General features: G+C 57.4%; 1 protein-coding gene across 1 annotated transcript; it reads right to left on the bottom strand.

The window, feature by feature from the left end:
- Positions 1-279: 279 nt before the first annotated feature.
- Positions 280-21,076, bottom strand: ARHGEF19 (Rho guanine nucleotide exchange factor 19). The gene is made up of 16 exons (XM_029064588.1): positions 21,027-21,076; positions 14,359-14,901; positions 13,688-14,005; positions 13,263-13,401; positions 13,056-13,132; positions 12,239-12,519; positions 11,505-11,665; positions 10,778-10,930; positions 9,579-9,708; positions 9,234-9,308; positions 8,578-8,667; positions 8,201-8,367; positions 7,684-7,845; positions 6,207-6,286; positions 2,420-2,524; positions 280-1,390 (listed from the first exon to the last, which is right to left on the bottom strand). The coding sequence occupies exons 2-16, from the start codon at positions 14,867-14,869 to the stop codon at positions 1,233-1,235; spliced, it is 2,607 nt and encodes an 868-aa protein (XP_028920421.1). The 5' UTR covers positions 14,870-14,901; positions 21,027-21,076; the 3' UTR covers positions 280-1,232.
- Positions 21,077-22,949: the final 1,873 nt, after the last annotated feature.

The following is a 22,949-nucleotide window of genomic DNA, read 5'->3' as shown; positions in this document are numbered from 1 at the left end:
TCGGTGCCCTATTCCCAGGCCACTCTGAGCAGCGCCATCGGGCATTGTTCCTCAGGGATCTCCAGACACACACCAGGGTAGCTGGTGCACCGAGCTGGTGGTCCCTCTCCGCTTCTCCAGGAGGACTCAGGAAGGGGAATAACGCCTCGAGATGGGCGCCAGGACAGAGCCCAGGTATCCTGGCCACCGACATTCAGTGCGATGAGCACTGGATCTGCTTGAGTTGTTTGTTCCCCCTTCATCTCTTCATCCTCTGCAAGATAAGGGGGATCAGCCTCATTCCAGCAGACAAATCCGAACTGTTTAATTACATGTATCGTACCGGCTGCCTGGTTCCCCCGCCCTCCCTAAGCCAGGACAGGCGAGGCGGCAAGACTCCTGAAAGCTGAGCCCAACCCAAGGTCAAATAGCTGGCCAGGTAGCTCCCATCCCACTGCCCACCTCCACCCAACTCAGTCCACTGAAGGTCCCAGGAAAAAGCCAGCCCATAGCCCTGGGGAGGGAGGAATCCAAGTCAAGGAGGGCAATCGTAAGGGAGAAGAGTCCAGGAGTCCCCCAGCTTCCCAGTTCCAGGCTTCCCCAGCCCAGAGCAGGGGCAGCTCAAACCAGCTGGCAGCAGCCTCCTCTGGGGAGGGAGAGAAGGACACTGGGTTAAGTCAGTCAGGAGGGTATGTCCCTCCATCTCTGCTGAGCGGAGCCTCCGGGAACCTCCAGGAGCCTCCACTCACCAGGGGGTCCCTTCCCCAGACACAGGAAGGTGTCCTCAGGGGCAGGGGCTGCAGCAGAGGGTGGGCAGGATCTGAAACCTCCTCCCAGCTTCAAGCCAGGCCCACGTGGGGGAGTTCTAAAATCCTGGGGTCATGGTTACTGTCCGGGAAGTCATAAACCCGGGGAGCCAGCCCAGCCCAGCCTGCAGAGGGGCCAAGTTGGGGGAGTTCTAAAGTCCTGGGGTCATGAGTACAGATCCGGGCAGTCAGAAACCCGGGAAGCTGGCCCAACCCAGCTCTGCCAAGGGATCGCTCCTGACCGGGCGGGGGAATTCTAAAGTTTGGGGTCACAGTTACGGTCCGGGATGAATACCAGGGAGCCAGCCACTCCGGACCAAGCAGAGTAGTTCTAAAATCCTGGGGTCACGGCTACAATCCGGGCAATCAGAGCCTTGGGGAGACAGTCAAGCCTAGCCCTGCCGAGGGGTCGCTCTTGGCCGGGCAGGGGAAGCCAAGCCCCAGCGGTCAAACCGTCTCCTCCTCCAGTTTGCGGGTGGCGCTCTTGATCCTCCTGTTCTCCCGCAGGTTACGCAGGCGGGCACCGAAGCTCACAATCTCCTCCACGTAGGCCCTGGGCACCCAGCCCCGCTCGCCATCGGCCAACCGGATCCCCTCCAGCCAACCTGAGGACACACCACAACCTGAGGGCAGGGTCGGCCGGGGTCAGCAGGGGCCACAACCGGGGGGCTTATGTCTTAGTTTAAGAAATGCCTGGCTGGACTCTGCACCCAAAGGGTTAACTCTTCCCCCTCCCCTTTACCTACCTGGAGGAAAGGGGCTGGACCTGATGCTTTCCTGAGGACCCCTTTCACTCTAGGATTCCAGGATTCTAAGACCCTAAGAATCCTTGGGCAAGGACCTCCTTGAAAGATCATTTCAATCAACTCCCTCCATCCAGGCTGGCCCCGCCTAGCTCACTCCAGCTGCTCAACCAGAATTTCTCCTCTCTTTATCATGTCCCCCAGCCAGGGAGAGTCCAGTCCCTCGGGCCTTCAACAACAACGCCACGCCAAGTTCCTCCTCCTAGCCACCCCATGCCAATTCAAGTCTGTTTCTTCTCCTGCCCACCCCAGGCCAGTTCAAGTCCATTTACTCTTCTGTCCTCAGTTTCTAAAACTTTCCTTGTGGTTTACAGGGATCCTCCGAGCTCCCATTCCTCCCCTGCCCCCTTTCCCTATTCATCAATAGTATTTATTGAGCGCTTACTATGTGCAGAACACTGTACTAAGCGCTTGGAATGTACAATTCGGCAACAGGTAGGGATCATCCCTGCCCAATGACGGGCTCAAAGTCTAATCGGGGGAGACAGACGGCAGAGCAAAATAGAACGAAACAAAAACAGGACAACATTATCACGATCAATAGAATCAAGGAGATGTACACCTCATTAACAAAATAAATAGGGTAATAAATAACATATAAAAAAATACAAATGAGCACAGTACTGAGGGGAAGGGAAGGGGAGGGGGAGGAGCAGAAGGAAAGGGGGCTCAGCTGAGGGGAGGTGAAGGGGGAAGGGGGAGGAGCCGTGGGTGGAGGGGGAGCAGAGGGAAAAGGGGGTAGCTCAGTCTGGGAAGGCCTCTTGGAGGAGGTGAACTCTCAGTAGGATAGCTCCCATGGCAGGGGTGGGGTTGGAAGGGACTACCTCTCACCATCGCTGGTCTTGGTCTTGACTGCCAGGATGTCAGCCTTCTCCAGAGTCAGCTCATCAGGCTCCAGGGCCTTGTAGGCTTTGATGCACTGCACCTGGGGAGGGTCTGGGAGCAAGGCAGGAGGAGGTGAGAATCAAAATACCAACATTATTATTACTATTATTAATGGGAATGAAGGGTTGCAGGGGGCAGTGGTTGGGGGGAAAGAGGAGGGGAGAGCTCACAGGCAAGGGGACAGGGTTTGATCAATCAAGCAATAGTCTTTCCTGAACACCTACAGCTGGAATGTAAGCTCCTTATGGGCAGGGACTGTGTTGCTGCTATTCTGTACCCGCCCCCTAAGTGCCCAGTACAGTGGGCCACACCAAGGAAACATTCAATAAATACTACTATCACTCAGTCAATAGTATTTACTGAATGCTCACTGTGTGTAGAGCATTATACTAAGCGTTCATGAGAGTTCAACACAACAGAGACGGCCCTGCCCAAAAGGGGTTTACAGTCTTATGGGGGAGACAAACATGAAAATAGATTACAGAGAGGGGAAGGTGTAGAGTATAAAGTTTTGGACATAAATGCTGAGGTGCTGATGGTGGGGAGTGTCAAAGTACTTGAGGACTACAAACCCAAGTATAGAGGCAGGGCAGGGGGGAGGGACAATAGGGTGAGGAAAAGAGGTTAATCAGAGAAGATTAAAAGATTAAGATTGAAAGAGAGAAGATTTTTAAAGGACTTTGAAGTTGGGGAGAATGGAGGTCTGTAGGATATGAAGGGGGAAGAAGTGTCAGGACAATTAATCAATTAATCAAGAAGAAGGATAGGAGCAAGGGGTCAGCTGCGAGTTAGACAAGATCAATGTACGGAGAGTAGTTTGATGTTAGAGGAGTTAAGTGTGAAGGCTAGGTTGGAGTAGATCAGTGGATGGGCAACCACTGAAGATTTTTGAGGAGTGGGGAGATGTGGGTTGAACTCTTTTTAGAATAATGATCAGGCAGCACAGTGAGGAATGGACGAGAGTGGAGAGAGACAGGTGGCAGGGAAATAATAGAGATGGTTGATGTAGTAGTCAAGGTGGGAAATGATGAGTGCTTGGATCAGAGTGGTAGCAGTCTGGATGGCCTTTACCACGTCTTCCCCCTAGCCTGGAATCCCCCCCAACACCTCCCCACCCCATATAAGCCAGACCACCACCCTCCACACCTTCAAAGCCTTATTAAGATCACATCTCCTCCAGTAGACCTTTCCCGATTAAAGATATCGGGATATTAAAGATATAAAGATATCGGGCTCCCTCTCCCTTCTGGGTCATCTGTGCACTTGGATCTGTGACCTTTGTGCATTTGATATTCATCCCACCCTCAACTCCACAGCACTTATGTACATATCTTTAAATTATATTATATAAAATTTAAAGAGAAAATAAAATTAAATTATATCATTACATTAATGTCCATATCCCCCTCTAGACTATAAGCTCGTTGTGCGCAGGGAATGTGTCTGCCAACTCTGATGTCTTGTACTCTCCCAAGTGCTTAGTCTAGTGCTCTGCACATAGTAAGTGTTCAATAAATACCATTGATGATGATGATGATGCTGGAGAGGAAGGAGCAATTTATAGAGATGTTAGGAAGGTGGAGCAAGAGAGAGATGGCATTATAATAATAATTATAATAATAATGGTATTTGTTAAGCACTTATTATGTGCCAAGCACTGTTCCAAGTGATTCAAGGTAGATACAAGGTAATCTGGATGTCCCCTGTGGGGCTCACAATCTTAATCCCCATTTTACAGATGAGGGAACTGAGGCACAGAGAAGTTAAGTGACTTTCCCAAGGTCACAGAGCAGACAAGTGGTAGAGCCTGGATTAGAACCCACGACCTCTGACTTCTTTCCAATAAGCCACGCTTGAGGATAATGCCACAGTTATAGGACCTGTGAAACAGGGAGGATGGTGGTGTTATCTACAATGATGGGAAAGAGAAGGAGGACAAGGTTTGTGTGAGAAGATGAGGAGTTCTGTTTTGGGCGTAAGTTTGAGGTATCAGAAGAACATGCAAGTAGAGATGTCCTGAAGACAGAGGGAAACACAAGAGTGCAGAGAAGGACAGAGATCAGGGCTAGAGAGGTTTGCTTGGGAATCATCCTTATAGAGATATAGTTGAAGCTGTGGGAGACAATGAGTTCTCCAAGGAAGTCGGTGTAGATGGAGAATAGAAGGGGACCCAGAACTGAGCTTTGATGAACTCCAAGTTAAAGGGTAGGAGATGCAGAAAAAGCCTGTGAAAGACACTTAGAAGGAGCAGCCAGAAAGATGGAAGGAGAGCCAAGAGAGGACAGCGCCAGTGACTTTTACTGTGCACAGAGGGCCGTACTAAGTGCTTTGGACAGAACATTAAAGATAGAAGAGATGATTCTTGCTCTCAAGGAACTTGCAATCTAGTGTTGGGGGTGGGGGTGGCCAGAACACAAAGTACTTGCAAGATAGGATGAAGGAGAGAATAGACAGATGGACAGGTGAATAATTAAGCACTTAAGGAGAGAGTGTGTCAATCAATATAAATATAAGTGCTCCACGGGCTGAATGTATGCATAAATGTGGAAGGGGTAAGTTTGGAGGAGGTGACCTGAGAAGGAGAAAATGAATCAGGGAAAGTCTGATGAGTGAAGTGGGGTTGCAGAAGGGCTTTCAAGATGCTGTGTCCAGTGGATTTGAAGAAGAAGAGACTTCCAGGCAGGAGGGTGAGAGCTGGGGGTCATAGGTGGGAGAGATGAGGACAAAGCACAGTGAGTAGGTTAGACTGAGATGAATGCAGGGTGTAAGCTGAGGTGTAGTGGGAGAACGGAATGGATTAGTAAGAGGAAGAGTGCTGGTGGAGCACCCTAAAGCTGATGGTCAGGAGTGTCTACCTGATGCAGAGAGGAATGTGCACCCAGGAGATTTTTGAGGAGTGGGGAGTTGTATGCAGAATTATGTCTTAGAAAGATGATCCAGGCAGTAGGCTGATGTAAGTGGACTCGGGAGGGGAGAAGCTGGAAGCAGGGAGGTCAGTGAGAAGACTGAGGCAGAGGTCCAGACAGGTAGTGTGATGAAGCCCTGAGCCAGGTGCTGGCTGTGGGGAGGCGGGTGGGTGGGGTGGCTGTGTGGGGAGGTTAGTGGGTGGTGGGGAGGGCAGGGGTGACTATGGGAGAGGTGGGTGGGAAGAAGGACAGGCAGGAGTGGGTAGTGGTGGCTATAGGGAGAGGAGGATGGGTGGTGGGGTGGGCAAAGGTGGCTGTGGGGGGGATGATGATGATGGGATTTGTTAAGCACTTACTGTGTCAAAGCACTGTTCTAAGTGCTGGGGGGATACAAGATGATCAGGTTGTCCCACATGGGGCTCACAGTCTTAATCCCCATTTTACAGATGAGGTAACTGAGGCACAGAGAAGTAAAGTGACTTGCCCAAAGTCACACAGCTGACAAGCAGCAGAGTCAGGATTAGAACCCATGACCTCTGACTCCCAAGCTCGTGCTCTTTCCACTGAGCCATGCTGCTTCTCCTATATTGGTGATATTGGGGATATTGGTGGGCGGTAGGGTAGGTCGTGGTGGGGTGGGGTGATTGTTGGGGAGGTTCGTGGGTGGTAGAGAGGGTAGGGGCCGGTCAGGGGTGCGGAGGGATGACTGTCAGAGGATGTAGGTGGGTGGTGAGGCGAGCAGAGGAAGGAGGGGGGTGGGAAAGTGGCTGTTGGGGAGGCCAGCAGGCAGTGGGGCAGGAGGAGATGGGGCAGGACGGGGTGGGTACCTTCTCTCTCGTTGACGTACTCCTTGTCAGCCTCGGCGCTGGATGGGGACAGGGCAGAGATCCACCGTTGCTTCTCACTCCTGCAGAAAGGAGTGCCAGGGATGGCAGAGCCAGGAGGGGCTCCAAGAGAACCTCCCACAGTCACCCACTCCGAGACCCCGATCTGGAATGTGGCCCCCCACAAATGCTATCGCCAGTGCCTTCCCTGAGCTGGGGAATTCCTTCCCTGGCCTGCACCCTCTGCCTGCTCCTGCTCCAGAATCGAGCCCGGCCCAAGGAGTCTTGAAAACAGTCAGTCAATCGCTCATAATAATAATTATCACTGTGGTAATTGTAAAGTACTCACTATGTTCATTCATTCAATTGTATTTATTGAGTGCTTACTGTGTGCAGAGCACTCTCCTAAGGGCTTAGGAGAGTACACTATAACAATAAACAGACATATTCCCTGCCCAAAATGAGCTTAGAGTGCTCATTTTGACTCTAGCAGTCTAGAGTGCTAAGCACTAAGAGTTGGAGTAGACACAAGTTAATCAGGTCAGACACAGTTCCTGTCTCCCATGGGACTCACAGTCTAAGTAGGAAGGAGCACAAGTATTGAATTCCCTCTTTACAGATGAGGAAACTGAGGCATAAAGAAGTGAAGTGACTTGCCCAAGGCTACCTAGCAGGTGAGTGGCATTGACTCTCAGGCTGCATTCATTCTGGGAAGGTACACTGCTTCAATTTAATGGTAATATTTACCGAGAGCTTAGCTTGGGCAGAGCTCTGCACTCAGCACTTGTTTGTAGAAACGATTCCTGCCCTCAAGGAGCTTACAGTCTAGTGGGGAGCCCCATGGGCCACCCGACGCCTGTTCAGGATGGGTCATGGACCAACCACCACCACCTAGCCCCACATCTACCCACTAAGGCCCTCAAGAGCCAGAGAGAGATGTCAGAGCCAAGTCCCTTAGAAGCAGTGTGGCCTAGTGGATACACACAGGCCTGGGAGTCAGAAGAACCAGGGTTCTAATCCCTGCTTTGCCACCTGTCTGCTGTGTGACTTTGGGCAAGTCACTTAACTTCCTTGGGCCTCATTTCCCTCATCTGTAAAAACAGAATTAAAACTGTGAGGCCAACGTAAGACATGGACTGTGCCCAAACTGATTAGATTGTAGCTACCCCAGTGCTTAGTACTGTCAGGCACATAGTAAGGGCTTTACAAATACCATTTAAAAAAAAAAAAGCATCCCCTCTGGTGGGTGCCAAGCTGAACCAGCAGCCCCGGGAGGAGCTAGGGTCAGAGGTACTGGGCCACCAGAACCAGCTTCCAGGGACCACCCCATAAGCCCGCCAAGCCTGCAGCCCCATGCCACTATGGTTTACCTACGGCCTGCCCATGGCTGGCCTGGTGGGGCCAGGAGGCAGAGCGGTTGATATGCAGAGAAGCAGAGGGAGCCTTCCTGCCCCCGCGCCCACCCCCCAGGGGCACCTACTCAGTGTGTGCCCGCAGCAGGAGCTGGTGCTTGAGCCGCTGCTGATTGTGGAAGAGCTGCAGGAGGAAGATCTGGCCAGGGACCCCCTGGAGCTTCCAACTCAGATCCATCACCTTCAGCTCGGGTACCTGGGCGTAGACGAACACGGCAAACTTCCCCGTCCTGCAGACGCGGGAGATACTCAAGGACAGAACAGGGCCCCTGAACCCTGCCCTCTTCGGGGCCCCCAGCTCAGCAGGTCTGCCCAGGTGCTTTGAAAATTGCCCCTGAGGCCATCCCACAGCATCACCCCGACAACAAGGGAGGACAATGGAGGGCTAAGGGGCCTCTCTAATAATAATAATAATAATTGTAATAGTAGTATAGTGGCACTCAGATACCAAACACTTGGGGGCATGCAATACATGGGGGCACTGGCCCGGACGAGCCCGAGGCTTAATCTGTTCCCCGTCAATAGCTGCCCCAACCAGGCCCCCCACCCTCGCCCTCCTCGCCCTGGCTCCTGCGGGTCACTCACTCCTTCCTGCGGGAGAGCAGCAGACAGTCATTGAAGAGGTGCAGGTAGACGGCCTTGCTGGACAGCTTGAGCTTGGTGGGGGTCGCGGTGGGTGGGAGGGGCGGGGCCAGCTCCACCAGCTCCCCATGCCGCACCAGCCAGCGCGACTGGGAGATCAACGGGAAGATCTAGGCATGGGGAGAGGCATGTCGGCCCCCAGGGATGGGGAGGACGCAGAGAGTGTGGTGGGGCTGGAGGGCGGCCAGAGCCGGGAGGGGAGGAGGAGAGAGAGCCCTGGTCCCTGGGATGAGAGGACCTCTGGGTCTCTGGGGGAGGAGGCTTCCATCTGCCCGGGCTCTGCCCCCACTGGCTGCCCAGCCCACCGGCTGGACACTCACCTTGCTCTCAAAGTGGATCTTCTTGTTGAGGTGAATGAGCTCCTCCGTCCTCTTCATGGACTGGACACTGGCATTGCATTCCTGCACCAGCTGGATAGGGTGGGTGTCAGGGTTGAGCTACCAGCCACTCTTGCTGATCAGGGTACCTGGATCTTCCCCAGACACCTGCTCCAAGACCCCAGGAGGGCTCCAGGGCTGGGAGAGGTGAAATGCCCAACCCAGACACTGTGGTTCAGAGGCAGAGCGTCCAGGGGTCTGGGCTTTGGCAGAGGCTACTGAGCCCGACAGTGGCCTGGCAGAGAGCTGGGCCCTGTGCTCCAGGAGGGAACCCGGATACCTGGGTTCTTCTCTGCCTGGTTCTCAGGCAATCAATCCCTCTCCCATTAGCATGCCAGCTCCTTGTGGGCAGGGGACTTGTTCTTTATTCTGTACTTCCCAAGCACCTAATACAGATCACCCAAACAAGTAGGCACTTAATAAACGCTACTACTACCGCTACCTCTCTGGGACTCAGTTCCCTATCTGTCAAAGGGAGACTGTTGGGAGGACCAGTGAGATCTTAGCACCCAGACAGCAATGGGATCTCTGCAGGTGAGTCGGAAGGGAGAAGGGTGAGAGGAAAAGCAGGGAGAAAGCAGGAAGAGAGCCCGGCTCACCTTCTTGAGCTCATTGAAGGCCTTGGTGGCTACGTCTTCCCCGGGAGAAGACTGTGCTGTCCGCTTCAAGATGTTCTGCGGGAAGAAGGACCCCGGTGAAGTGGTCCAGGGCTTCTATCACCTCCCTCTTCCCCAGGCCCAGGGCCCCCGAGGCAGGGCCCATTCTTTGCTGTCAAGCCGCGCCGGGTTGGGCACTGAAGTAGATTATCTGGGGGGGGGGGGCAGGAACTCAGGGGCACGGGCACCTTGTCTCAAGCTCATGGATCCTTGTGGGTGGCTGGGCCTCTCCCCTCCCCCTGCCCTAGCTCTAAAAGGGCAGGCTTCCTGGCCCACTGCCCCGGGTACCTCCACCAGCATCTTGAGGCGGGTGATCCTCTGGAAGGGCAGGATGAGGAAGGAGGTGAGAGGCAGACGCTGGCAAATGGGTGCCTCCTCCAGCCGGGCCAGGATGCCGGGAAACTTGGGGTTCTCCAGTCTGGAAAAACCATCCTGGGGTGAAGCATGGGCAGGACACACTAAACGTGGGGAAGGGGGCAGAGTGTGGGCACCCAGGGGCTCCTTCAGAGAACAGGTACAGGTATTTGACCACAGACTCCCAGACCTGCCAATCACCAGGCCCCTGCTTCCGAACCACCAGATCTGCCAATCACCAGCCCACTGCCCCGCCTCTCCAGATCTGCCAATCACCAGTCCCCTGACCCCAGATCTACAAATTGCCAGCCCCTTGCCTCTGAAACCCCAATTCTGTCAAGAGACCAACTCCTTGCCCCGACCCCCAAATCTGCTACCTTCCACAACTCTTCTAAGTCCCTCCTCACTGCCTTTTGGTTCTCCCCAGCTCTCCTTGCGCTCTGGCATCCTCTGAGAAAAGTTCCCCTTTGGTCTGGGAGCACCCCCGCTCCCCGGCTGGCCCCAGGGATGCCAGGACACTCCTCCCTGGGTCCAGGGTCCGAATATGATCTCTCCCTGCCGCCCCGTCCTTCTCTCCCCTCCTCCATCCCTCCTTCCCCGGGGCCTCCCCCTCGCTGAGGTTGGGCAAGAGGTGAGCCAGATGGCAGAGAGAGAGGCTTGGGTCCCATTGCTGGGTGATTCAGGGGCTCGGGTCCCGACCTGGGTGAGGTGGATGGACCGGAGAGAAGAGTGAAGGAGTGTGTCTCTCTGCAGAGGATAGGGGCTCCTCAGAGCCAGGGGAAGAGGTCAGAGCTGTGAGGGGGTGGGAGGATGTAGGGAGGCCTCTTGTGTAGCCCCCTGCCCAGGGCCAAACTGCAACACCCCCACCCAGAGAGCCCTGTTCTGGAATAAACCATCAATTTGAAATCTGGCCATCTGCACTCAGGGCTTGCAGGGCCAGGCCTTGGAGACAGGGGTGGGGGACAGGGGGCCATAGGTCCAGCCTGCCTCTGTTTCCCCCGTTTTCCATCTGTCCTCTCTGATCTTCCCGTGGTCTCCAGCCCCAGGCTTCCCGGTGGCCCCAGCGCCAGCTTCTGCCCCCAGCCCCCTCCCTGGAGATCCCGCCCTCTGGCCCTATGCCAGGCCCTCCATACAGCAGGCGCTGGTAGGTGCGTTCCTGGTAGGCCTGGTTGGTGAGGTAGGGCAGGTAGACGCGGCGGAAAGCCGGGCAGTGGCGCAGGACGATGTCACACACGTCGAAGCGAAGCACGTCCCTCTCGAGCCGCTGCTCCAGCTCCTGCAGGAACCTGGGGGCAGGGCCAAGGCGGGTGGCCGGTGGGCAAGAGTCCCTCTCTCTGTCTTCGGCCCTGGCTCTGGCCGAGGCTGGCCTGCAGGCTCGGGCCCCCCGCGCCCTATCTGGGGATTGAGGCGCGGGCACCCCACCTCCACTGTGGGCAGGTCACGGCCACTCCGTGGGGACTCCACAAGGTAGCCAGCTCATCAGTGTGGCTTGGTGGAAAGAGCACAGGCTTGGGAGTCAGAGGACGTGGGTTCTAAGCCCGGCTCCACCACTTGTTTGCTGTGTGACCTTGGGCAGGCTACTTAACTTCTCTGGGCCTCAGTTATCTCAACTGTCAAATGGGGATTAAGACTGTGAGCCCCACATGGGATAATCTGATTACTTTGTATCTACCCCAGCATTTAGAACAGTGCTTGGCACATAGTAAGCGCTTAACAAATACCATCAACATCATCATCTCCAGTTCCCAACCTGGCTGGGTGCCCCGGGCTCGGCCCCCATCCTCGGCTGGGAAGCGGGTGGTGGGCGGACAGGGCGAGGGGTGAGTGGGGACGACGCCAGTCCGAAAGGCCACCTCTCACCTCTCGCTGGTGTCCTTGACCTCGGGCAGCTTGGAGAAGAGCCACTGCTTCTCCTGGGCCCCCAAGCACTCGCCCAGCTCTCTCGAGCACAGGAAGTGCCCCACGGCCACCGACAGGCTGTGGATGTAGGAGGCCTCTGATGTGATCAGCTCAAATTTGGCCTGGAGGACACAGCGGAGGGACAGCCCTGTGAGCCCCAGGGACAGAAGCCTCCTCCCAGATCAGGCAGAAGACCGAGGCATTCTTCTTTGCCTTCCAGGGGCCACAGCCTCCACTTCCCTCCTGTCTTTCCCCATGGATTCTCTCCCCTACCCTCTCCCTCCTTCCTTTCTTCAGCACCCCCACCTTGGGCTCCCACCCCACCGGGCTCCCATCACAAATAGGCTTCCAACCCACAAGCTCCCGTGCTACCCCCAGGGTCCCGTGCCCTCCAGGCTCCCATGTCCCCCAGGTTCCTGTGCCTGCTAGGCACCCGTGTCACCCTGGGTTCCCACCCCAGGCTCCCGTGTGGCCCCCCGGGCTCCTGTCCCCCAGGCTCCCGTGCCCCCATGGGCTCCAGTGCCCTCCAGGCTCCTGTGCCCCCCAGGCACCCACCCCCAATGCTCCCATGCTTCCCTGGGCTCCCATCCCCAAGGTTCCCATGTCCCCTGGGTTCCTGCCCCCAGGCTGCCGGGTCCCCGCCCCGGGCTCATGCTCTCCAGGTTCTGGTGCCTCCCGGGCCGGACCGGGCTCACCTCCTGCAGCTTGCACTCGTGCAGACTGATAGTGGCCAGCACGCCACTGCCCCGCACGTCGGGGATGTCCTGCCACAGGGAGAAGGTGGAGCTGCGGGAGGAACGCTGCGCCCGGAAGGAGCTGCTGGGAGAGAGGTTGACGCGGGGCGGGCCCGGCCCCTCCTCCTCCTCCCGTCCTCCTTCCTCCTCTTCCTCCACCTCCTCCGCCACAGCATCCTCACGCTTCTGCCGCTGCAGCTCGCGGTCACTGGCCACGTCACTGTATTCCTGGTACAGCACAGCTGCGGGAAAGGACACGGGGAGTGGGAAACGGGATATGGGACATAAAACATGGGACATGGGATGCGAGACATGGAACGTGGGGCATGGGACGTGGAACCATGACCCTGGGAGAAGCAGCGGGGTTTAGTGGATAGAACATAGGCCTGCGAGTGAGAAGGACCTGAGTTCTAATCCAGGCTCCCCAACTTGTTTGCTGTGTGACCTTGGGCAAGTCGCTTCACTTCTCTGTGTCTCAGTTACCTCATGTGTAAAATGGGGATTAAGAGTATGAGCCCCATGTGGTACAGGGACCGTGTCTGACCTGATTGACTTGTATCTACCCCAGAACTTAAAACAGTGCTTGGCACATAGTAAGCGCTTAACAGGTGCCAGTACTTACCTAGGAAATAGTACAACCTCCCTCTCCCCACACCCCCGGCCTGAACACTGTCCTGCTGGACTCCCCAGCCTCCCCCTTCCCCTTCCAAGTCCCATCCATCTCTACCTCTTTCCTGCCCACCCCAACCTGGGCCATGACCATGGCCCCTCCGCTTACAGTTAAGGAGAAACCGAGACTGGCGCCGCTCGTGGGGGACCCAGGGGTTTGGGGCTGGCTCTTCCAGCCTCTCGGGCCTGAGGAGAGATGGGCAAGGAGTCAGGGCTGGAGGAGGGAGGGAAGAGGCAAGGATGGGGCCAGGCAGGGCAGGGGCACGTGGGCTGTCCAGTAGGGAATGGACTCCAGCTTCTGAGCAGGGAGAATTACCTAGGGCTGGTCCAGCTGCTCTGGCTCTCTCCAGGCACCCCCATTACAGGGGTCATGGTGCCATCACCCTGTGGCTCTGGGCAGCGTGGCTCCGGGCAGCTCGGCTCCGGGCAGCTCTGCTCCTTCCCGAGGCTCTTGCCTGCAGTGAGGTCGGGTCACAAGAGGAGCTCAGGCCAGGGACACCTGTCCCTGCCCCTGAAGTGGCAGCCTCGTCAATGCCAAGGGAGGCTTGGGGCCTCCCAACTGGTCAAGCCATAGCCCACCCCGGCCCCGAGCCTGGCAGACAGGCCCCAGAATCTAAGTTTAACCACCTCCCAAACACTCAGTACAGAATTCTACTCAAAGTAAGCACTTAAATGCCATTAACTGACTGACACTCCCCCATCCCTGACCGCGTGGCTAGGTCCCCCGGGAGAAGCAGGCACCTTCTCGGGCAGGCCAGGCCCCCCGCTCCTTGGACCCAGCCTTGGCAGAGAGGGCCTTGCCCAGGCGAAGGGAGAAGGTGGGGCGTCGCTGGGAGAACTGCAGCCGGTTCATCAGCTCCGAGGCCGAGAAGCGCCTTCTCTCTGGCTCTTTCGTGCCCTCCCGGGCTGGGGTCGGCAGCACTGACTCCAGGGTCTTAGGCACCACAGGGGCCGCGGGCGGCTCTGGCTCCTCCACTCCAGCCTCCAGGAAGGCCGCATGGTCCTCGGAGCCAGGGCTGCCTCCTGTCTCTTCGCTGTGATATACCCGCATTTTCCGCCCTGGGGAAAGGGGGGATCGGGGTAGCCGGATGCTCGGGCCCCTGATGGGAAGGGGCCACAAAGCAGATTCACCCGCCTCTGAGGGCCTGGCCCTGACAGCCGTGCACCGCTTTTAAGCTGCCAGGTGACAGAGACGTCGCTCTCACCTCCGCCTCCGAGGTTCAGGCCAAAGGCCCAGAAGTGGGCACAGAGGGGGAGACAAGATGGATCGCGGTCTGGTGGCTGGTCAGAGAGAGTTATGCCAGTTCTGAACCTCCTCTCTGGGCGTGCTCCCTGCTGACAGGAGCAACTCCCCCCACCTCCTGCCCGACTCCCGATCCCAGGATCAAGGGGTCCCCAGGGGGGTCACTCACAGGCAGACTTCTCCTCAGAGCTGTGGCTAGCTCGACGCTGGAGCTCCGGGTGCCGGGGACTCCTGGGTCCCCCCAGGAACTTGTCGAGCGCAGAGTCTCCAAGGGGCAGTGGGTCTGTGGGGCGGGCAAGGAGACAAGGGCGCCAGCTGTCCGCCCTGCCCTGTCGGGGCCCGACGCCAGCGGGGACTCCAGGATCCTGATCCCCAATGGGCAGGGGCCAGAACAGCCCGCGATCCTGATCTGGGGAGCCCTGAGATCTCAACAACCAGTGAGTTGGCCTTGCCGGGTCCTCGGTGGAGAAGGGGAAAAGGTCAAAGTTCGCTGGGGTGGGCAGATCGGCGAAGGACAAGCTCTCTTGTTGGCACACAGCTACTGGATGGCGCCTGGGGCTGGTCGGCTCCTCTCGGTCCTGGGCCACCCCTCTGGGCAACGGCCCCAGGGGCCCCGCCCCCCGCCCGTAAGGCAGAGAAGCCAGGTGGGGCTGGAAGTCAGGCCGCGCTCGGTAGTCCATCCCGCAGGGCTGGGCCGGCCGCTCTCCTACACCTGCGGAAGAGGAGGAGTTGGGCAGAGGAGGCCCCCACCCCAGGTGTCCGAGCCGAAGGGGGCAGAGCTAAGGGCGTGGCTCAGTGAAAAGAGCCCGGGCTTGGTAGTCAGAGGTCATGGGTTCTAATCCCAGCTCCACCGCTTGTCAGCTGTGTGGCCTTGGGCAAGTTACTTCACTTCTCTGGGTCTCAGTGACCTCCTCTGTAAAATGGGGATGAAGACTGTGAGCCCTACGTGGGACAACCTGATGACCTTGTATCTACCCCAGCGCTTAGAACAGTGCTTGGCACAGAGTAAGCACTTAACAAATACCAACATTATTATTATTATTATTATTATTATTATTATTATTACGGGGCACAGGGCAGGGCTGGGTGGGAGGGGCCTGGGCAGAATCCAGGGTCCAGTCCAGAAAGAGAGGGGTGGAAGGGGGAACAACCCAGGGGAAGGAAATGGGGAGAAGAAACCCAAATCTCCACACCTCCAAAATCCTATAAGGGCTGGTTCCACAGCTCTCTGGCTCTCCAGTGTCTCCACTGCACAGACACACACACACACAAACACATACACATACACAAACATACTCTCATAAAGCCACATTCGCAGACGCAGATGGCCATGAACATCCACACACCCACACAGCAAACATCGATTACTCCGTTCAGACTAGCCGCCCAGCACACACCTAGTTCACACACACTTTCGCACACCTACATACCTCAGTGCACTTTCCCACAGACACGCCCATCCAGTCCCTACACAGTCCCCACCCCCTGCCACCTCCAGGCCCTGGCAGAGACCCACCTCCGACCCCTACCATGTCCAGGCCCGGACCAAGATGGCAGTCCCTCCCCAAGGAGATCCCAACAGTCTTCAGGGATGTGCCTACTCCCCTGTGCCTACCCCGATCCCAAAGGGGTATGTTAGGCCAGACCGTAAACAGGAAGCTGGCCCAACCCTAGGCTCTCCCCTCCCAGCTCTGCCCCAGCTGGCTGGCCAGCCAACAGTCCATCTGGCTGGAGTTTCCAGTGACCCAGCCTTCCTGGAACCGAAGCCCAGCTCCCCGGGAAGGAAATGGAGGGTTTACCTGGAGCCACAGAGCCCTATGGCCTCCCGGCCCAGTCTCCCCCTTCCTTCTGCCAGCTCGGCTCCTCTCCTCTGTGCTCCTCTCCGGGGAAGCCCTGCTCAGCTCCGCTGGCTAAGGAACTTCCCACCCAGACAAAGAGTTTGATTCATAAAACCCTGCGGTGAAACTGGCAGAGGGAGCAGGGCTGGGGGTGGGGAAGGCTGGTGGCTGCCTGCCCCAAAGAGAGGGGCTGCCCCGCCTCCTCGGCCCAGTTTGGTTGGGGTGGGGGGGGCGGCACAAGAGCACGGATCCACCCCCTCCCAGACCCCAACACACCAGAACCTGCCCAGCCAAGTCATGGACAGGAAATGAAGGAGGCAGAGGCAGAGACAGAAAGACACCCAGGCAGGGAAGCAGGTGGAGATAAAAATCAGAGAGGGACAAGAATAAAGGCACTTGACCAGAGAAAAACAGAGACACAAAAGCAGAGTTCGAGATGGAGAGACAAACAGATAGAGAAAGGAGGCCCACTGAGGATAGCCTGAGGGGCAGAAAGATAGGGAAGGAGGGACAAGGGAGAAGTGTGGCCTAGTGGAAAGAGCAAAAGCCTGGAAGTCGGGGGACCTGGGTTAAGTGAGAGGACCTGGGTTCTCATCCCAGCTTTGCCACTTGCCTGCCGTGTAACCTTGGGCAAGTACTTAACTTCTCTGGGCCTCAGTTTCCTCATCTGTAAATGGGGATTCAATACTTCGAACCCCGGCTCTGCCACTTGCCAGCTGTGTGACTTTGGGCAAGTCACTTAACTTCTCGGTGCCTCAGTTCCCTCATCTGTAAAATGGGGATTAAGACTGTGAGCCCCACGTGGGACAACCTGATTCCCCTGTGTCTACCCCAGCGCTTAGAACAGTGCTCGGCACATAGTAAGCGCTTAACAAATACCAACATCATCAATACTTGTTCTCCCTCCCGCTTAGAATGTGCACCCCATGGCGGACAGGGACTGTGTCCGACCTGATGATCTATGCCTGCGCTCAGTATACCGCCTGGCACATAGTAAACAAATATCATCATCGTTATCATCATCAAGGGACTGGGAGTTGGGGACCTCTGGGTTCTACTGCAGAACCCGACCCCAACTTTGGGCTCCGCGGCCCAGCTGGGTCAGGAGCAACCTCGGTTCAGGACGAGAAGTACCCTCTTCACCACTACCACCCTTTCTACTGAGGACCCCAGGGTCTACCTTAACTCCCCAATTGCAAGGTTGAATCTGGAAGGTTGAAGGAAAGGGGTCCTCTCCTTCCCACTCCAGAGGGTCTTCCCTCAGTCAAGCCCCAGGCTGAGAACCGGTGCCCTCAGGACTGCACAACCCAGTCTCACAATGTCTCATCACCCGCCTGCCAGGAGACTCTGGATCAGATTTAGTTCCCGTCTACAGGTGGGGAACTGAACCCTTGGTGAGGGGGTGGTGGGGTGAAGGAGGGAGGAGAAGACTCTAGCTAGTTTGGGGCATCACTAGGGCATCACTGGGGCATTCCATCTCTGTCCACCAAGCAACACTCCTCCCCGCCTGCCCTCAAAGGCTCAGCTCTCTGTGCCACCTCTCCACCTAGGAGGCACTAAGCTGTTTTGTTGGCAGCTCCGGGGAACGGGAGGAGACAGCTTTCAAGAGATGGGCAGGAGCCAGGTGCCAGTCCCCTGCCAGCTTCCACTTGGCTCCTGGATCCTCCTAAGAGCCCGGGCACAAGCAAAGACCCTTTTGACTTCCTCCTGAGCCTCTCACCCCAAACCCGGATCTGTGGCCCCCAGAGGGCCTCCCCAACTCCACTTGCACATGCTGGGGGCCAGCCTGGAGGCTCCAATGTCCCCCTGAGTCGATGGCCCTCTCGGTCGCAGTGGGCACACCAGCTCTTCTTGCTAGACCCAGTCTTTCAGGGCTCTGCGGGTGAACAGGACGGCAACCAGCCAATCCCACCTGGCTTGAACTCTGCACGGCTGGGACACTTGTCTGACACCCCTGGCATCTCCCCACTGGGCCCAGCGGTGGGGAGAGAATCACACTTAACCTCAAGGTCACCACCAAGAGCAGATGAAGTTTCTCCGAGGGCAGACAAGAGGTGTAGAGGGAAGCTGGGCAGGGGCTCTGAAGAGTAGGAACTCAGACCCTCCTCTAAGCCCGCTGGAGAAGTAGGGGACAGCTAGGGAACTACCTGAATGATGGAAAGGGAGTAAGACCAAAGTGTTATTCTCAGCCCCTGGCCTAGGGGCTGGAGGGGAAGCTTTGCACCCAGAAAAAGAACCTCAGGTGCCTGTGTCTGAGAGCCAGGATGCTCTGGGTTTTCCTTCTTTCCCAGGGCGAGGGAGCGGCATCCAACATCCTTCTCAAAGCCTCTTTGGGGTCACTCGCTCAGATTCGCTGCTCTGGGCCCAAGGGAGATAGGGAAGCAACACCAATAATAATGCTATTTGTTAACTGCTTATTATGTGTAATAATAATGATAATAAAAGTATTTGTTAAGCACTTACAATGTGTTAAGCACTGTTCTAAGCACTGGGGTAGATTTAACTTAATTAAAATCTACACAGCTCCTGGCCCACAAGGGTCTCAAAATCTAAGTAGGAGGGAGAACAAGTATTGAATGCCCATTTTACAGAGGAGGAATCTGAAGCACAGAAAATTAAAGTGACTTGCCCAAGGCCACGCAGCAGAAAAACGGCAGAGCTGGGATTAGAACTCAGGTGTTCTGACTTCCAGTTGCTCTTTCCACTTGACCAAGCTGATTTTCAACAAGGCCAGAGAGGGTCCCATGGGGAGGCTGGGGTCTTAATGCCCTTGTCCAGGGAAAAACGGCAGCTGCCTCCTCCCATCTCAGCCCGAGAAAGCACTGGGGCAGCAAGGACATGGGCATCTGATGACATGACCTGGAGCCACGAACCGGGTCCCGGAGCCAATGCATGCAGCCCTGCAGGGAATCCAAGGGATGGAAGGAACTTTGAGAGGTTATCTGGTCCAGCCCTCTGCTTCCATCATCTTGTCCTCAGTGCCTCCATGCAGTCAAACCAGATTGGCCACTTTCTCTTTCTGTTCCATTGTCTCCAGGGTGGGGAAACTGAGCCAGAGGGGAGGGTATTCTACTCCTTCCAGCCAGCTTTCTGCTAATGTCCTCCAGAGCTGCCCTCTGACCCCGCAGCAGTAGCAACTTGTGGGAGCACGTGGCTCAGTGGAAAGAGCTCGGGTTTGGGAGTCAGAGGTCATGGGTTCGACTCCCGGCTCTGCCACTTGTCAGCAGTGTGACTGTGGGCCAGTCACTTCACTTCTCTGTGCCTCAGTGACCTCATCTGTCAAATGGGGATGAAGACTGTGAGCCTCACGTGGGACGACCTGATGACCCTGGATCTCCCCCAGCGCTTAGAACAGTGCTCTGCATGTAGTAAGCGCTTAACAAATACCAACGTTATGTAAGCCCCCAACGCCCTTGCATTTGAAGGATAGAAAAACTGCAAGCTTGGCCATTCAAATGTAAGCATTTTGCAGGCAGGAACCTTGATGGCGAGTCTAGTGGGGGTCAGAGCCACAGTTCGGCATCCTGCCAACAGACCCAGTGAAGCTAACGGCATTAAGGTCGGTCACACTGGTCCTGCAGAAATCAGCACGGCATTCGGTTCCTGGGCATTGAGTGCAGGCTCTCGACCCTGGATGCCCTCGCGAGAAGGAGGGCACGGGAACCCTGAGAGGAAGCAGCTCGGGCCTGGGCAGGGACATCAACCGGCTTGGGGAAGCCTCTGAGCTCTGACCCCGGAGGTCCACCCCAGGTAAGGAACAGGGGTAAGTCTGATCTGGGCATTGGCACTGAGGATGCCCGGCAGAGCCATCCCCACCCACAGGCCCACCCTTGACTTCCTTCCCTGAAGAGGTGCCTGGGTTGGAATGCCTTCCTGACCCATCTGGAGTTGCCCATCTCGGCTCCAGACCTTCTTGCTAAGGATTCTGGGTGGATGAAAAGTTTGAGCCAGGAGGTGGCAGGGGCAGAGCCCAGCCTGGACCTGGCAGCCAATCAGGACAGGTGCCCTGCTGCATCGCATCTTCTGGGGCAAAGAGAGTCGTGGCGAACCCCGGCTTGAGCGAGGGTGAGGGTTTCTAGGGGATCTCAGGGCCCCCCTCCCATACTCTGGGTACCCAAGAGAAGCAGTGTGGCTCAGTGGAAACACAGGCTGGGGAGTCAGAGGTCATGGGTTCAAATTCCAGCTCCACCGCTTGTCAGCTGTGTGACTTCGGGCAAGTCACTTGACTTCTCTGTTCCTCAGTTACCTCATCTGTAAAATGGGGATTAAGACTATGAGCCCCACGTGGGACAACCTGATCACCGTGTATCCTCCCTAGTGCTTAGGACAGTGCTTTGCACATAGTAAGCACTTAACAAATGCCATCGTTATGATTACCCTACACCCAGTGGCCTCCGGTCTCCCCGGTGGTTCTGCAGAAGTACGGGGCGAGGAGCGGCTGTAGGAGGAATGCCCGCATGGCAGGGTGGCAGGGGGCCGAGGGGCTGGGAAGGGGATTGTGCCAAACCTCCCTTGTTCTGCTCCTCGTCTCGTCTGCCTGTGGGGCGGTACCCCCTTGGCGGCCCTGCCACACTGAGGGAGTGCTAGCTGACCTCGGTGGGGGACGGGATGGGGTGGCCCTTGCCCAAAGAGCAAAGGGGTTTGGCACCAGCTCTTCTGCTCCCTCCACCCCTGCGGGTCTGTGGCCCCGACCCCCTCCCCTTGCTCCCTGCCCGCTGGGGACAGATCCACCTGCCCCAGCCCAGAACTGAGGTCCCGACCCCCTCCCCTTGCCCCTGCCCGCTGGGGACAGATCCACCTGCCCCAGCCCGGGATTGAGGCCTGCGCCCTCGGAAACAAAGCCAGGCCGGGGACGGTGATGGGGGGTGGGGGCTGGGGGCAGAGCCCACCCGGCCGTCCGGGATGACAGCGCCAAGAGAGGGGAGGAGATGGGCAGTGCCCAGTGGGCAGCGGGCGTCGGCTGCGCTTTGCCCCGGGATGGGGGGTGTTGGGGCCCTACCTGGTCCTCCGACCTGCGGCCCGCGGCGGCCGGTCCTCCCGGCCGGTTCCCTCCGGACACCGGCGGCCTCCCGGCAGGGACCCCCGAGACCCCCGCCACAGGCCCCTCCGGGCTCCTCTGCCGCCAGGACCGGCCAGGCCGCCCCGGGGACAAAGGCGGGGGCGGGGAAGGGGGGAGGGGAGAAGGGGGGCAGAGGGGGCGGGGAGGGGGCCGGGCAGACCGGGGGAGGGGGCTGGGCAGAGGGGCAGGGGCAGAGATGAGCGGGGAGGGGGGCGGGCAGACGGGGGGCTGGGCGGGGGCAGAGGGGCAGGGGCAGAGGGGCAGGGCGGGGTAAGGGCAGGGGTAGGGGCAGGGTAGGGGCAGAGGTGGGCAGGGAGAGGGGCGGGCAGACCCAGGGAGGAGGGGGCTGGGCAGAGGGGCAGGGGGGCAGGGGCAGAGGTGTGCGGGGACACCGGGGGGCTGGGCAGAAGGGCAGGGCAGGGGCAGGGGCAGAGGTGTGCAGGGGGAGGGGCGGGCAGACCCGGGGCGGAGGGGGCTGGGCAGAGGGGCAGAGGGCTGGGCAGAGGGGCGGGGGTGCGGGCCGGAATGGTGCTCGGGCCCGGGGCGGGACGGACAGAGGGAGCGGGAGGAGGAGGGAGGAGGAGGAGGGAGCGGTGTGTCTGCCCCGACCTGCCCGCTCCTCCCGCGCGGCCCCGCGCCCCTCCCGCTCCCGAGAACAGGTTTGGCCAGTCCGGAGCGCGCCCCCGCGGCGGGAGCGCGCGGGGCGGGCACGGCGCCCCGCAGGGCATCCCTTCCCCATCCATCCATCCATCCATCCATCCATCCATCCATCCATCCATCCATCCATCCATCCATCCATCCATCCATCCATCCAATAGTATTTATTGTGCCCTAACTATGTGCAGAGCACTGGACTAAGCGCTTGGAACGGGCAATTCGGCAACAGAGAGACCCTCCCTGCCCAGAGACGGGTTCATCGTCTAAACGGGGGAGGCGGACAGCAGAGCAAAAGAGAACAGAACGAAAACAAGACAACATCATGGAGATAAATAGAATCAAGGGGATGGACACCTCATTAACAAAATAAACAGGGTACCCTTCCCCTTTGCGGCCTTTGGGTGCGGGTGTTTGGGTGCCCTGGGCGGTGGTCGGGAGCAGACACCCGGGGAGGGGGAGGAGGGTGGACATTCCAAAGGTTTAGTACAGCGCTTCGCACATAGTAAGCGCTCAATAAATACGATGGAGTGAATGAATGAATGAATGACGGCCATCCCGAGCTCTGACACCAGGGGGCGCTGCGCGGCGGGGCCGGGGTCACTAGGACCGCCCGACCCGCCGGCCTCTCTCTGTCTATAATAATAATAATGTTAGTATTTGTTAAGCGCTTACTATGTGCAGAGCACTGTTCTAAGCGCCGGGGGAGATACGGGGTCATCAGGTTGTCCCATGTGAGGCTCACGGTCTTCATCCCCATTTTCCAGATGAGGTCACTGAGGCCCAGAGAAGTTTAAATGGCTTGCCCACAGTCACACAGCTAAGTGGCAGAGCTGGGATTCGAACCCATGACCTCTGACTCCCATGCCTGGGCTCTGTCCACTGAGCCACGCTACGTGTGTTTGTGTGTGTTTGTCTTTGTGTGTGTGTGCTTGTCTGGGTGTGTTTGTGTGTGTGTGTGTGTGTGTCTGCGCGTGTGTTTGTCTGGGTCTGGGTGTGTCTGTGTGTTTGTGTCTGTGTGTTTGTCTGGGTCTGGGTGTGTCTGTGTGTGTGTTTGTCTGGGTCTGTGTGTGTGTTTGCATTTGGGTGTGTCTGTGTGTGTTTATCTGTCTGTGTGTGTTTGTGTGTGTTTGGGTCTGGGTGTGTCTGTGGGTGTGTTTGTTTGGGTCTGTGTGTGTGTTTGCGTTTGGGTGTGTCTGTGTGTGTTTA

This window comes from Ornithorhynchus anatinus, chromosome 5 (genome assembly GCF_004115215.2).
Source record: "Ornithorhynchus anatinus isolate Pmale09 chromosome 5, mOrnAna1.pri.v4, whole genome shotgun sequence".
NCBI classification, from domain to species: Eukaryota; Metazoa; Chordata; class Mammalia; order Monotremata; family Ornithorhynchidae; genus Ornithorhynchus; species Ornithorhynchus anatinus.
Note: the sequence above shows the minus strand (reverse complement) of the source record. Positions and strands in the feature narration are given on the sequence as shown.